Here is a 15,450-nt window from a genome sequence, read left to right on the forward strand (position 1 = left end):
GCAGCCCTTACACATATTTATGACCCATTGCATATGTTTCATAATATAGCGCACATTTAGCTTTCCTTTTAATGCCACTTACAGGAGGGACAAATTATGTTTTAGTTCTTTAATTGGTAAATGTAATCAATGAAAATGCCCAGTATTATCAATTTGAATGCCTTAACTCTAAATTCTAATTAAAAATTAAAATATAGATTTTAATCAATAACAGTTTAGCAGAAGTCAGTTCTAAATACCTTCAACGTATATGTCAATGCCCGAAAGAAAAATATTTTAAAATCTTTTTGCATTGTTTACTTATACATAGCACCTTTCAGTAGTCTTAAGGAAACATCAGTGGGTTACATTTATTCCTATCAAATCTACAAACAGTAGGAATCCCAGTGACAGAAGATTATGTAACTAGTTGGAAAGAAGAGAGGGTTCGAATACCTGGTTTTGCTCTTCTTTGTTGAAGAAAGTCAGAAAAATGAAACTACTTCATAGGTCTGTAATCAGATGTGAAACTCTTGATGGAATAAAAATATTATTTGAGCTATATAAGCAGGGTGAAGGAAGGTGCCGATAGGGGAAGATTACATGACAAAAGCAACAAGGTTGAAACTGTAGTTTTGAAAAAATAGTGCTATGTGGTAGAACAGAAAATTATGTTAATGTGATAAAGATATTGACAATTCTAGTCCAAAACCCCTAAACTATGTTTTCAAGGTTAATTCCTTAAAAAACAGTTTTAAAAACAAAACCCAAAAGCCATTCTAATGCAGTGTCAACTTACTTTTGTACAACTACATGTTTGCATTTTGTATCTATTTTTCTTAAGCAGCTTCAGTATGAAAATAATCACTAAAACACTGGCACTCATACAAAGTGAAAACCACATCTACTTTTCGTCTCTGCATTTATGACGTTATATTGCGTATTTTATTGAAAAATTTAGTTTCGTGCCATTTAGTTTAGAGCAGCCCCCAGAGCTCTCCACAATACACGATCACAGGGTTTCGAACATCATCACGGACGTACTGCTGGCTCCTTGACTATCCTTCCCTCTTCTTCTCGTTCAAGTACCCTTTGTTCAGACTCCAAATAGAAACACAGGAAGCATCAATACGGACTCCTTAGGCAAATACAAGCTCTTTTATACCAAAACATCTCTCCAAGAACTTTATTGCTAATGCCTGAACTTAACCACGCATAATAACATACAACTAAATACCTGCAGACAAAACTACATCAAGTGGCTGCATATATAGCGTAAGCCAGGATTAAAAAGGATATTGCTGTAAATACTCTACTACAGAAATAAAATCTTTAAGCCAGACAATGTCCCCAGCTGTGTTTCTTGGCTATAGTGCTTGGGAGACCCTAGCGGTATAGACTGGTTAGGTCAGATGAAACAGGGGCTACCGCGCTTTCTCGTTCCGAGTCCTCTGGCCCACCATGCATCTCCCTCTCATCAAGTCAGATCTAGCGATACTGCTGCCCGGGAAAGCTGGGCCAGCTCAGCGACTTAACAGAAACCTAGCCCACAGAAATTACCCTTGCTGTGGACATAAAATTGCTAAATCTGACTAAAGGGGGGAGATGAGACTATGAGATAAGGGCAGGTGAGAAAGGTCTGCATCAGCTCCTGTTTATACGTTATCTGTGGGGCTAACATGGAACTGCAGCCTTACAATTCACTCTAAGGGCTGTAACGGGGAGAATCCCCAGTATACGTTGGCATAAAAAGCTTCAGCATGATCAAACAATGCTCTGAATCAGAAACTGGCTACATCTGCCCCAAACACAGCTTGAAATGTGGAGTCACTGAATAGACCTTAGCTGGATTGGAAAACACAACCTTTATGGAAAGCTATATATTTTACCAGCATTGTTACCTGCAAATCTCTGTGAAATCGAATCGTTCTGGATTTACAATGATTTAAAGAAGTTTTTGTGAACATTTCTGCCTTTATTCTACTTCTTATCAACTGTATAACTAAATTTTATTCATGCTCTTAATTTTGCAGCTCTTACATTATATATTTGTATTATATTAAATATTATACGTTTTTGCCCTAGTACTGATTATTGAAAATGCACATGCAGTTCACCTCCAAAAGGCTTCCAGAGACATATATTAATATTACACTGAAAACTGACAGCCAAATTCTGCAGTCAGGTGAGTTTTGTCCTAAATGCATCCAGCAGCTGACAACATTTCAGGACACAAACTGAAGAAAAAAGTTGGAAGCCGATTTTGCTTATTCCTGGCTCGTCTCTTGCTCTATGACCTTGGGCAAATAACCTCTTGACTGTCCACCTGTAAAACCGCGACAAGACCACACACCCACCTTACTGGTCTATTCTGAGCTCTAATGTTTATGAAGTGTTATGAGACGCTCTGGGAAGTGCTACAAAGTGAAAAGCGTTATCAATCATCATCAGTAAAACACAAGCTGCTGAAATATGGTGAAATCTGCCTTCCCTCCTCACAGGACGTGTTCTGTCTTGTGCTGCGTTCTAACCAGCATTTGCAATCTTAACAGTACCGCCACACTGCATAGCATAAGGAAGGATAAATATCCCTGAGCATTCTGAGAGACGACCAGAAAATATTTTTAGTTTTAAGAAGCAAAGCCTGTTGTAAAGTATGTGCTTCTATTCTAAATACCTGCTTGTTTTCCATAACAGGAAAAAGAAAGCCATTTTTCGAGATAGTATTCCTAAATTCCTTAAATAGCTAGACATTAGCTGAAAGCAACACTAAATATCAATTTAAATACTTGGCTTTCAATTTTCCTTTCATTCATAATGTACTAGGTAAACTATACTAAAATAATTACTTGCTTATTACTCATGAATTTCAGTGCAACAGCTGAGACAATGTAGATAAATAAGATGATTAATTGAAACAGAATGAATCACAACAAAATATGTTGTTGTATAAGGTATGATTAACTCCGCAGTGATTCATATCATTTCAGATAACAGGGCTTTTATCAAAGACGGCTGCAAGGTTGGGAAATGATTTAAAAGCATTTCATCTTAGAGAGCCACTGCAGTTCACAAGGGAGGGGGAGGAAAAAAAAAAGAGAAGAGAGAGGGAGAAGCAGATTCAGTGTCTGCAGCTGAAATAGCCTTGGGCTGTTTCAGCATCCTTCCCACAGCACATCTTTACAGCATGCCATTGACATTATCAACCTCCCCTGTGCTAGAGACCCTCTCGTTTTTCAGTTGGCCACAATTTATTAGATATTCCAATACTAAGCAAGTTATTTCTATGAATTAAGCAGCAATATGACAATGCCATAGCTTTCCTCTAATTGAAAACACCTGCACCAAGAAGTAAGCGTCAAAATTATACAAAGACATGGAAGAAAAATAATATTTATTCTTCCTCCCATCAAAATTGCAATTTTTAATTCCCAGGCTCCCTCCAAAGACTTTACAGCAATCTTAAATGTGGGATTTATAAAAAAGAAATTGCTATCTGTTTACCGCAGTTTAGAAAAGCAAACACCAGCAGCAGCTGACCTTAAAAACCTCTACCTGTTAAAATAGAAGAGAAGATGAGATGTCTCCTTACAATTTTTTTCCCCATGTGTATTTAATAAACTGGGTCAGAATTTCTGACTACGATTTTTAACTTAACCGCAGACTCCCTGCAGGGGACTGTGCAAACCTCAGTCTCTCCCTCAGCCTACAAGATGAAGATAATTACCCTCACCTGTGGGGCAAGTTTCTGAGAACTTCCGAAAGCATAACCAAAAGGAAAATACCGGCTTATAAATTGAAATGCAAAACACTGACACCCAGCTTAATTTCATTCAAGATGATTAATGTTTCTGAAAATTCAAAATGAATAAAGATGTAGAAGCCGAAGGTAAAGGTTGAACTCGTAGGGAAGACAGCTTGCAAACAACCACTGGCTGAAAATAACCCCTCAATATGGACCAGCTCCAGGAAGCTAAAAAGAGAGAACCAAGGTCTCTTAAGGGCTCTTTATATAATGTACGTGCAAGTTAGCACTACAGAAAAATGAACCTCTTCCAGATACCCAGTTTCTAATACGATGCACTATTTGCCTTCTACTAATAATTTCAAACGTTCAGAAATAGTTTTAAATGCTTACTTGAAAGTACTTCAAACAGAAACAACAATCTGGTGATATTTATGGCACGACCAGCCATCCTTTGCTATGTTCCTTACTTCTTGGCTCCGTCCGATACAGAAGAACAGACTGAAATGTTTGTCTCCCTTCCATTATTTATTGAAAGTCAAACCGTATTTCCCTTCCTCCACACTCCAACTGCATCTGCCATCTGATTTTCTCCTGTCTCTGACCTCTTAATTGTGTACCTCAGAGTCAGACAATTCGCCAGCGTGGAAAACTATCTGCAGGCTCTATAAAACAGTAGCCCTGACACTGGTGTAAATTCAGATCAATTCAGTCATGCCATTATGAATGCATACTAGTTTAAGAGGAATCACCCTGAGGCTCATTTAGCTCACAGAAGTGATTATATCTCCCTCAAGATTCTTGTGAGCTGTGGGCAGGTTCCTCAGCCTGCAGGTATCAGTCTGGTCCCAGGTGACAATCCAGCCGAGGAGATCTGCAGGTGGGACTGAAGGTTGTCCACAGTGTCGTATCCTAATATAACATATCGAAGCACGTGGAGTGAAAGGTGTTTACAAACATGCGTTACAGGTTACAGAAAGGGAATTTGTTGGGAAACTGTCATTTGCAGGTAAATCCTAGTGTGCTGAACACAGTTTTATGCCACAAAACTTAGCAGCATTTCCATTCTCTCTCCTGGTTAAAATACGCACAAAACTACTGACCGCAAGCCCAAAAGCTGGAGCACGTTAACCACTGCTATCAGTTTTAGCTTTTCTGTTTCTCCTTGCCATTAAAGAGAATTCTCCATGTCGTTAAAGAGACTCGCCTTTATAAAGGTTCTTAAAGGCTATGTCCAAACCACATATATCTGTAGGGATGCTTGTGTTAGTATTTGATGCCTCACTTGAAAATATTTTAAAATAAGGAGGCACAATGTACCGTTTCGGTGTAACTGTAAGGTGAAATGATGACGAGACCCATCTGATATCCTATTGCCTACAAAGGCGCCCATGCTTTTAAAGCTCAGGCTTCGTAACTGCAGAACCACCACTACAGCTATTGTCATTGCTTTTTAAAACACAGAACCCTTGCACACAACCTTCCTTCTTTTCAGCACATTTGCTGTCACACCAGCATCAATTTCCCAATGAGCTTGCAGAAGCACCTGTCTTTGCAGAACTTCACCTTACAATCCTGTAATTAATTTGTTCAGAGTCTGGGTGTTTAGAAGTAACAGCTCTTTACACTAGAGAGGAAGATCATCTAATTTCTGAGACTAATTGTTATCTTAGCTTTCCTTATTATAGTCGTGCTTTAGAAAAAGCCACGATTTCTCTTCTGCATAACCTCCTCAACTTTTACTGACTGCTGTACACTGTATGCTGCAAGCTATGTTGTTTGGTTACGGTTCGTGTTGCAAAGCAATAGATGAGGAGCTCAACATGTCTGTCATTCTAAAGTTTCTAAATTCTAAAACTTCCCGGAGACGTCCTGCCGACAGGTAGGAAGAGAACCCGGAACATCTTTACCGCACCAGTATCTCAATAACTATTCCTCTGAGTCATGAATGACTGCCATATGCAGGGATGAATCATGCCAAAGCTCTGTAGTGTCCCCTGAATTGCGAAGCCCTCCACAGAAAAGAAACTGCTTTCGGCTGCATGCCCCAGACTACCCAGACCGCTCCCCCCAGGGGCAGCTCCTTCCCTGAGGGGATGCCACTGCAAATCACATCTTCTGGGGAGCCTGGAAATTGAGGCCAGATTCCTGTGCCCCTCGTTGGCTTCGATGGGTCAAGAATATCAGAGACATCAAGCTTTAGCCCGAACGGGGAAAGTGGAAAGAAATACAGGCAGATTTGGGCTCCTTTACTTGCCTGGTATAATTGCCGCGTAGGAAACATTCCACGACTCTGTGTAGAGACGTAATTTAAAAATGTTTCACTCCTTTGACCACTCTGCTACTGGAAGTTACTTAGAGTTATAAAATATGTATTCTAAGGTGAGCTTTTACAGACGAATTAAGCAGCAACTTGTGACAAAGCAGTTATCATCAGGAGATAATTGACCTTATTTGAGAGTTAAGCATCCTGAGGCAAAGTAGAGTGTGCTTAATCCTGGCAGGTTAATTATCCAGTGATTATGGTAGCTTGGAAGGTATTATTGCTAAGAACCATTTGCAAAATGACACTATTAAAAAAAACTTAATTTAATAAAAATTAAAAGCAATGACAATAATCAAGTTCTCCAGTCATGTATTGCTGGATAATGACTGCAGAATGGCCCTAATTGGTTAGCAGCAATGAACATATAATTATTCCTATTCTGAATGTTCTGTACTAAATTTATTATATGAAGTACAGTTAATAAGTATCAAAAACCCAAGGCAAGATGTTTGGGTAGTTATAAGTGGGGTTTAAACATGATCAGAACTCCAGTGGTCATGGAGCGAATGCTGAAACTCACACAAGTGTGGAGTCGTATCACAGCGTTCGGTGGCCCCACTGCAGTTACGGGCAGGCTGGCATTTACATTCTAAACTAGAACATTTATTCCAAGAGGTTTATAACTTGCCCATTTTAATTACCATCTGGCTGAAACTTGAAATAACCAATCTCTATTCAGATGTAAATTTTAAAGTAGAAGATGTAATTTAAAATCACTTTGCCAATTGTTTTTAGTTTAGGAATGGCAGCAATTTGGAATTTTGCTGCTCTTGGATGTTTTTGTATTACTCAAAAAATAAACAGCTCAGTGCTTAACAATAAAATTGTATTGGTCTGTAATGTGGAGTGAAGATAAATACAGGGAAGAATAAAAATCGTGTCTGAGAGTATTGTTTGTGCTAATAAAGTAACAACCACACCACTTAGTATGCCGTGATTGTATGTTAACCTATGCGCTTTCAGTATTTAACTAAACCGCCAAAACTGATGGAAAATGTAGCAAAAAGCAAAAGGAGATCACAGTAAATGGGTAAAAATTTGGTCCTGGCTAACTGAAGTGGTTCATTGCCCAGCAAGGTGTACAGGAACACAAAAAAATCCTGAACCTACTTGTAGATTAAATTAATATAGAAGGGAAAAAAAACCCAAACCCAAAGAAGGAAGCTACTAGAAGGCAGAACATGTCAGACTGAGCTTGAGTTCTGCAACTACTCTTCACCACAAACCATATGCAGAGAGCAGAAATACTGACAGTCACACGATAGAGCAGCTACTAAACACTAGAAGTAGGCCATGCCAAGAGCGTGGTTTCAAGTCACACAGAAAGACAAGAGAATAAACCACTGCAAAAAGAATTTCAACAACTCAAAAGCAGCAATGGCCACCCTGTATAGCAGAAAGCAGGGGCTAAAAAGTTACCAGCGTTTCAACTGCTTAGTATAAGCAACAAAGCATAAGAGACTGGTACTCTGAAGTGTATGGGCGTGTGTGTGCGTATATACACCGTACTGCCAAGTTAAAGGATCACAGAATCATAGAATCGTTTAGGTTGGAAAGACCTTTACGATCATCAAGTCCAACCATTGACCCAGCAGTGCCAAGTCCACCGCTAAACCATGTCAACCGTGTCCCTAAGCACCACACTGACACGTCTTTTAAACACCTCCAGGGATGGTGACGCAAATTAAATAGTACATTTTATCCTGAAAGACACCAAAATGCTTCAGAAATTATACACAGAAAATGCAGGGAGTCTTTCAGCTTTAATACACACAACAGTCCTACACAATATTTTATGGGAGCAGGTGAATAATACCACAGCAAACTGAAACGGCAGGGGAAATTAAAGTAGTCTGAATATAAGTTCTAAAATTGAAATGTCACCACTATAGTGGACTGTTGCTTATACAGTGTGCAAATATACAAAAAGTAACAACCTATGCTTTATCTTCTAAAAAACAGCACCTAACGAACCACTGTGATTTCAGTTCTCCTAAGAGGTCCATGGGGCAATATTTACATAAAAGACCAGCAAGTTTAAACCCAGAAGTTTCCATGAAGACCAGCAAGGTTTAATCCCAGAAGTTTCTATGAAGCCCTTCCCCCGAAACATTGACTAGACTTAGTATTATTTAATTTGTGAAATGTGAAAAGATTTTTTTTCGTTGAGGTTATACTGCTATGAAATCAAAATATTCAGTCGCATCTTTGTGAGGGCTGCATTGAGAACGGCAGAATAAAGGTAACAGCTGGCAGCAGCAGGAAGACGTCTGGAAAAGACTCCTTCAGTGTCATTAACTATGGTTAAAAAGGTTTTCCTTATCCTACTGCATCTAAAAACACTGCAATTGAACTAATTAAAAAAAATTGTTTTTTGAGGTCCTGTATCTGTAACAATGCCAGCCCCTGATGTGGACGTGCAGACAACAGTGTGAAAACTGACTTGTGTTGGTGCAAGTCCTTGTGTCACAGTCAGGACCTGACAGGAACAAGTCGCTTTTCCTTAATTTTCCTGTACTAGTGTAGTTATCTTGAGAGACAAGCCCGCACTTCATTTAGGTGTGTCACACTTCCCAAGGCTTTTCTTTAACCTTCTTGTGCTGAGCAACCTAATAAATATTTAAGAGCACTTTCTGAAGTGGAAAAAAAAAATCAAAAATTGGTAGCACTACAATGAGTGAAATCTGAATTAATTTGGTCTATTACCGTGGACTTCCAGGCAGAATTTCATGCAATCTGTTTGCCAACTGTTGCAGAGGAAAGATAAGCCTCCCTTAGATGGACTGCCAGTCCATCTACCATAAAACCTGTGAGAACCTTCTAAACCAATTAACCGTTTCCTAGTTTCCTCCTCCTACAAAGAGCTGTCTTCATCACAGAAAATGCTATTAATAGCAGCATGGAAATGGTATGGTGTGGAAACAGGTTACAGAACCTCAGCAGCTCTGCAGTAGCCCTTCATATGTTTTCTTCCAGCAGAGAGTTGACTTCTGGGTGAGTATATCATGCACACGGACAGTTATTCCAAAGCAGCCAATGTGATGAATATTTTCTTCACATGTCTCTACACTAGAATGAGCAAGTTGTAAACCTCTAACAGGTCAAGTGACATCTTTGTCATCGACTGAAATATCACAGTCCTGTGCCTGTGGATTTAATTTTCTAGGGACACTTCAGCGCTCAGTGGTCAGTCTCCCTATAGAGCGGGGAACCAGGAAGCAGGCTGCCAGACACCAACAGCTAGGTGCGAGAGATACGAATACTTCAATTACTTTCATAAGACTCACCGTCTCATTTCCAAAAAGGACGTCGACATAAGGCATGACTTTCATCATCGGCTCTTTGTAGAACTGGCTAATAAATGGTGCAGAAAGATTCAAGCTGAAGATCTTGTTGTTTGCAGACGCCTGAGCAGCCACTTTTAATACTGCTTCTGGGGACACTGTCAGGAAGAACCCCTGCAAGCATACAAATGAACCATGTTTGTAATGTTACTAATTTCGCGTTATGAAGCACATGAAGTGTGCTGCTTCTAGAAGGTCTCCCCCAGCCCACCTTCGCCATACATGCACACAGAGAAAACACTGGAAAATACTGCCTTTCTGTTAAGGTGTTACGGAGGTGGCAAAGCATCTGCATATGCCTACAATCACAGCCCTCCAAAATGCAACCTAACTCCCTACCTCTGCATTGCACATAGTACACTTTCCCATGGCAGCTAAGGCTAATGTTTGTATTTTAAAATATAGTATAATTCTAAATTCCCCTTTTTAGTAATAGGGTCAATCAGACCATGCTGCTTAATTCCCAAGTCCAGTACGATGGCTCTATACACGGCTAGGAGAGTAATGAAATCCCTTGCCTGAAAAATTATTACCTTGTTTATAATAAATATATTGAGTAGGCTGTCGTTGTAACAGTTGTTATTGTTTTGCAGGAAAAACCATGGGGTCCTCACGTTTCCGCACACGTATTTTATTCCCCTCCCCACCATTGTTCTTTATTCTGAATATGAACATTCAAGTAAGCATCAGTTGTGAAACAGAACAGAGTCAACCCGAAATGACTAAATTGTGAACGTCGCTTCCTACCCTGTAGGAAGAACAGTTCAAGGCCGCCATGCTGAACGTAGCATTGCAGTCGGTTACCTCAACCACACGTGTCCCAGGAGTCGTGTAAAGGTCCCCTACAGTTTCATTAACTTAATGAGGCAAAGGCTTATTCTTTACACCGAGTAAACAAATTCTGTATGTTTCATTTTTATAATCCTAAAATAAATTTTACTAACGGTTCTCAAAACTCAGTGAATGACAATAATAATGTTCAAGCAAGAGCAGCAAGTGTTAAATTTAAGGCCAGAGATAATGTCTAAGGCACAGTAACAAACAACTCGGGGGGGGTGTTATCTAATCAATAAAACACCACCTTGGTCCTATCTGTAACATCGCCACCATGACACTTTAAAAGGTATAATAGTGAAACAGCCTTGTTTTCCAATCTTCATCCATATTATTATGTCTTTGGATCACAGCATATCTGTATTTTTATCCTGCATACTTCAGCTAAGAGATCATCTCAGGCATTCTATTCACTGGAAAAAAAGAGAATCGTCTACAGATTAAAGACTACTTAGAAAGTCCTTCTATTTATTTCTCCTTACGCCAGCTCTTCAGTCTAACAAACACATGATTGATATTAAAATCTGTGCATGATTTGCTACATGACAGTAAAAGTCCAAAGGGCACAAGGATGCTTTGCATCTTGTGGACTTTCTCAGTACCTTGAATGCCTGGAAGCCTGTAAACATCCAAGCTTCTTTGCTATTTTTACATTCTGAAGAATTAAAATGAACAGTTTATGTAACATCTTGTCTCCATAGCAATCTCTACCATCTTTTAGTTTTTCATTTAATGAACAGAGTTGGATTTCTTAAAAACTGTTCCAAACACAAAATAAAAACCTTTCAAGCCTAACATGTTGCCAGCTGTGGATAAAACACAGATTGCTGTACAGTGGTCTACATAAATAGTAACCTGGTCAAATAATTAGGCTTCTTACCAATTTTAGGCTGAAAACTTCATCTGAACTAAAATACATCTGACTGTAATTTAAGGTACAGAACACTATCCCCGTGAGATCTAACTCAGGCCTGCTTCCAACTCCCTCTTCCTTGGAAAGGCAACATAAAAGCACCGAGATGTAGATAGGAGAGCTTGCTTTCAGATCCTGCAAAGTAAAGGCCAGGAACTCTCAAAGGCTACAGCTCTGTCTTCTGGGTTTCCTAAAAATCACTTCTGTCATTTAGTTGCATTCTTCCAAGAGTTTTTAGTATTCCTATTTAAATAACAAATTGACATTAAAACATCTAGAAATTAAGAGTTGTGTGTGTGCAAACTCTTGGTAAACTTTGCCAAGTGTAACATTTCTTTGCAAAAAAAAATTTGTAGTGATACAAAAAAAAGGTGGTAACAGTACGATTCACACAATGGAATTAAAGTAGGAAGAATACGTATAAAATCTGAACTGAGCAGATTTTGCTTTAAAGAAACCTAATTAGACCGCTCTCCTTAAGTATTGATACTGAGTTTGTCCCCAGTTTCAGTGGAGCCCCAATTACAGCTATGGCCAGTACAGTACAGGAACCCAGCTCCCTAAGTCTGGATTACAGCTAGATAAGCCACAGACCACGCTACTGCAGCACGCTACAGTTTTGTATAGGAATGACCTCCACTAAAACCAACAGGTTTTCTTCTATCTCACTGGCATTCACAACAAAGTCACTCCGTGGCTTCCTTGGAACCACAGCCCACAAGCTCCTGCAGCTGGCACCGACTGGCCCAGACAGATGTGCACAAAGGAATGCCCAAGTCAACTACTCCTACTTACTCTAGCAATTAACTGTTAGCCAACATCAGCTCTGAGTGTGAGAACACACGTAACTCAGTACCACCGGTATGAGAGACACTCTATTTCACCAGTAAGAAGTTCTATTCCCACTAACAAGAAGGTTATGGGGCCCTTCAGAAGATATTCTATAGCCGCATCTGTGCACCTCAGCCTACTTCTGAGAGTTTTGGGAACCTTTTTACCCTCAAAACCCAAAAGTACCTGAAAACAACTATAAGGAAAGTATCTCTAATCGAAGGATGAGACACTGAGTTAATATACAGCAATTCCAATAGCCTGGGAAACTTACGTTGCATATGAAATGAAATTGCTTGTATGTACCTGTCTCTGTGAAAGAATGTTGTACATACAAGGACATAGGATAATTGGACAGTGCAGTCAAAGAAAGTGAAAGGCAGCACTATCTTACCAAGAGAACCTATTAAACATTAAAGGCTACCAGGCGTACTAGCAGCACACTATTCCTCTGGCGTGCACCGACCGAGGCTGAGCAGAGCAGATGCTGCTGCTTCATGATGCGCCACTGTCTTCTGCTGCTCAAAGTGTAATGAGCCTCTTTTCCGTGCCAGGAGGAAGGTACCATTGTACCACAAGCCAGAGAGCAAGGCTGAACTAATACATACATCGGGAAAACAGGATGACAGACTGAATTATTTATACGTATGTTTGTATGTATACACATGCGAAACACAACGTTACTTATGCACTGTACGCTGTCCTTCTGTTTAAATACAGTCCTTTGGTGGAGAAAAACCTTTTCCTTGTGGAAGAAAGAGAAACAAAATGGAAGAAATAAGAAAAACCCATTTATGTATTGCAGACACATGGCTATGGGACATACGGTAGCTTGTTTGTAACTTAAGAGCTTTTAAAAGTCAATACTAAGGTGCACATGACAGCAGTAGGCAAAGTCAGGAGAGAATATCGTAGTAACCTCACTTTTACAATATTCAGGAATTCTTTGATGCACCTTTTAAAATATGCCAGGGTACTGTGAGTATAGGGTAGGCTTTTACACTCAAGTCTCTTTTTTCATTGACGCTAGCATTACCGGAAGGATTCGGTGGGTTTACACACAAGCAGTTTGTCTTTGCAAGTCATCTCTCTCATTTTTATCGCACGCATACCCAAAAGGTTTGTTCTGACCCACACTAAGCTCATACAGCACTAGCTATAGCAGCTGTGAGGGTGTCAGAAGTGTCAGCGGCACAGAATCGGAGAGTGTGGAAGGATCTCATGAAGCCAGAACCGCCCCGGCGTTGGTGAAAGTAATTCTGTGTAAGGTATTCTGTCCAAACTAAGAAGTCTTGCCATCATTTACTCACACAAAATACCACGCTTGCACTGAATTTGTCTTGATTACATACATGTAATGTTTGCACAATGAGGATCAAGTCGGTTATTTTTTAAGCCAGTGAGTATTTCCTTAAAGCCAACATTCAAATCTGTGACCTAGCACACACTGAGACAAACCCAGGCCGACGATAACAAACAGCTTTGCAGTTTGGGATTTATTATTCTTTATTAGCACAGAAGCAATGTTTGCATAAGAACGTGCAGAGATGTTAAAAGTTAGGATTGCTCTCGAACCTACAACCCGCTGAAACGCATTTGCCCTCTCTTCTTTCCAGTGCTTTCTCTTCCCTTGCCAATCCCACTTGCAGAATGGGTTACATGAGAATAACTTTATCACGTGAGTGACAGGATTTTGAACCACGGTATTCTGAGCTGATTCTGAAATGCCATTTGGTAACAACGTAAAATCAATAAATTGCAAGTGTGAATCAAAATATTTAACTTTCAGAAACACATATACAACAGTCTGCTGCCATTTAAGACAAATTATATTCTGCCAACATGAAAGGAACACATCGTTTCATCCAGAATTATTTTATAGCAAGCATTTACATAAAAATGCAATTATGACGACATCACGCTCTCATCCATCTAAAGGGTGGGATTTTTCAGGCGCAGTTTCGTAGTGACAGTCCTGATAAATACTGTGATTCAGTGAAGTCCTACAGAAATCATCTCACTTCAAGTGTGCTGGCAGTTCCAGTAGAGGAGCGAGACCACGAAGGCGCCGAAAGAACTTGCTCTGTCCGACGACAGACGTAACCCACTCAGGGCTCCTGGTCCCAGTTCAGTTTCCTATTTTCTGTACACAAAGAGAACTTCAAGCCACACACTCGGGCAGAAGCGACCTCCCTCAGCCCTGCTCGGCCACCAGCCTCACCTGCTGCAGTCCAGCAGGAATATCAGGGATTGGATGGAGCGAAGCTGCAACACACGGCAATTCTTGGGACGGATAACGAGCCGCTAGGTAACTGCTCCAGACGGAAGAACCTACACAGGGTTTCCACGTGCCCTCACAGCCAGAAGAGACTGGAAGGGATTGGGCACAGTCCCTGTCCCGCCTGCCAGGAGACAGGGCAGCGAAATCATCTTCCCTCAGAACAGGAACCAGAAGCAATCTTCTTGGAAAGTTAGAGCAAAAGCTCCTCATCTGTCTTAGTACTCGCATGAGTTTAAAAGAGCAGGGAACAATTTAAGAAGTATCTCTAACACTGAAATATCTGAGCGCGATACTGTCAGGTTACCAGACTTACGGACCCCTTACCTCATCCTCTGAGTTTTGGGTGTTTATACCTGCAACCTGTTCCTGCCTGAAATTATTTGTGAAATTATTTTCCTTACTGAGATATGCATCAAATGACAGAGACAGCAAAAGACTCATGAGGTGGGAAAAAACCTCCAGACATCGTTGACAAAACCCCACAAAGTAAATAATCAACATGACCTTTATTAATGAAGGTGCTCGTGCTTTAAGTCATTTTTTACCTTCTCTAGGAAGGACAAAAGCTCTACATAACTATCCACCTGGGAGATGTTCAGTCTGTAAATTAGTGAAATACATGAACGTTATTTTAATCTATGTACCTGTTTGTCATGTAATAGGTCATTTAGGAACTTAGAAAGTACCTACACAGTATCAATTGCATTTTGGAACTGTATTTTATCTTGTAGTGATCAGCAAGTGGTTACTTAATGGAACAAAACCCGCTGCTTTTCGTCCAGTTCCTACTGGAGACAGTTGTTTTAAATCAGAAACCAAGGACAGCAAGAATGCAACAACTTCTCTGAGTAATTGTTTTGGCTTGTTCCTGTATGCATTGTTTATTTTTATGGAAGTATTGCTTTATAACTGGAAAATGACTAAGCTGTAAACTATTGTTTTATCATTCTGAGTGGCCAGTGTTTCTGGTTTTGATAAAAGCCAAGTTTCAAACAGTTTTCAGTAACATAGGAAAAAACCTAACTGTCAGTAAATATGCTTATATTGACCGTGACATTTTCCTCTGTGGTGGTGCCAACGCGTCAGGAAGAGAGGATTGCTTTCAGACTTGAACAGCTTCTTTGTTGCTGAAGCGAGCTCTGATTGCTGCCATATTAGTATCTATCAGATTACAACAGTAGCAGAAAACCTCCAGTA

The 15,450-nt window shown here is 40.0% G+C and overlaps 1 protein-coding gene across 6 annotated transcripts in view; it reads right to left on the reverse strand.

Annotated features, from left to right (window-relative positions):
• ADK (adenosine kinase) overlaps positions 1–15,450 on the reverse strand; it is a 298,134-nt gene that overhangs the window by 73,308 nt on the left and 209,376 nt on the right. For 4 of the 6 annotated variants that reach the window (XM_075109456.1, XM_075109455.1, XM_075109453.1 and 1 more), the window contains one exon: positions 9,338–9,508. The exons of the other annotated variants lie outside the window; for them this stretch is intronic. In XM_075109456.1, the coding sequence (XP_074965557.1) occupies positions 9,338–9,508 (171 nt within the window). The remainder of the gene's footprint in view (positions 1–9,337; positions 9,509–15,450) is intronic. 6 annotated transcript variants of the gene reach the window in all.

This window comes from Phalacrocorax aristotelis, chromosome 14, assembly GCF_949628215.1.
Source record: "Phalacrocorax aristotelis chromosome 14, bGulAri2.1, whole genome shotgun sequence".
Classification (NCBI taxonomy): Eukaryota; Metazoa; Chordata; class Aves; order Suliformes; family Phalacrocoracidae; genus Phalacrocorax; species Phalacrocorax aristotelis.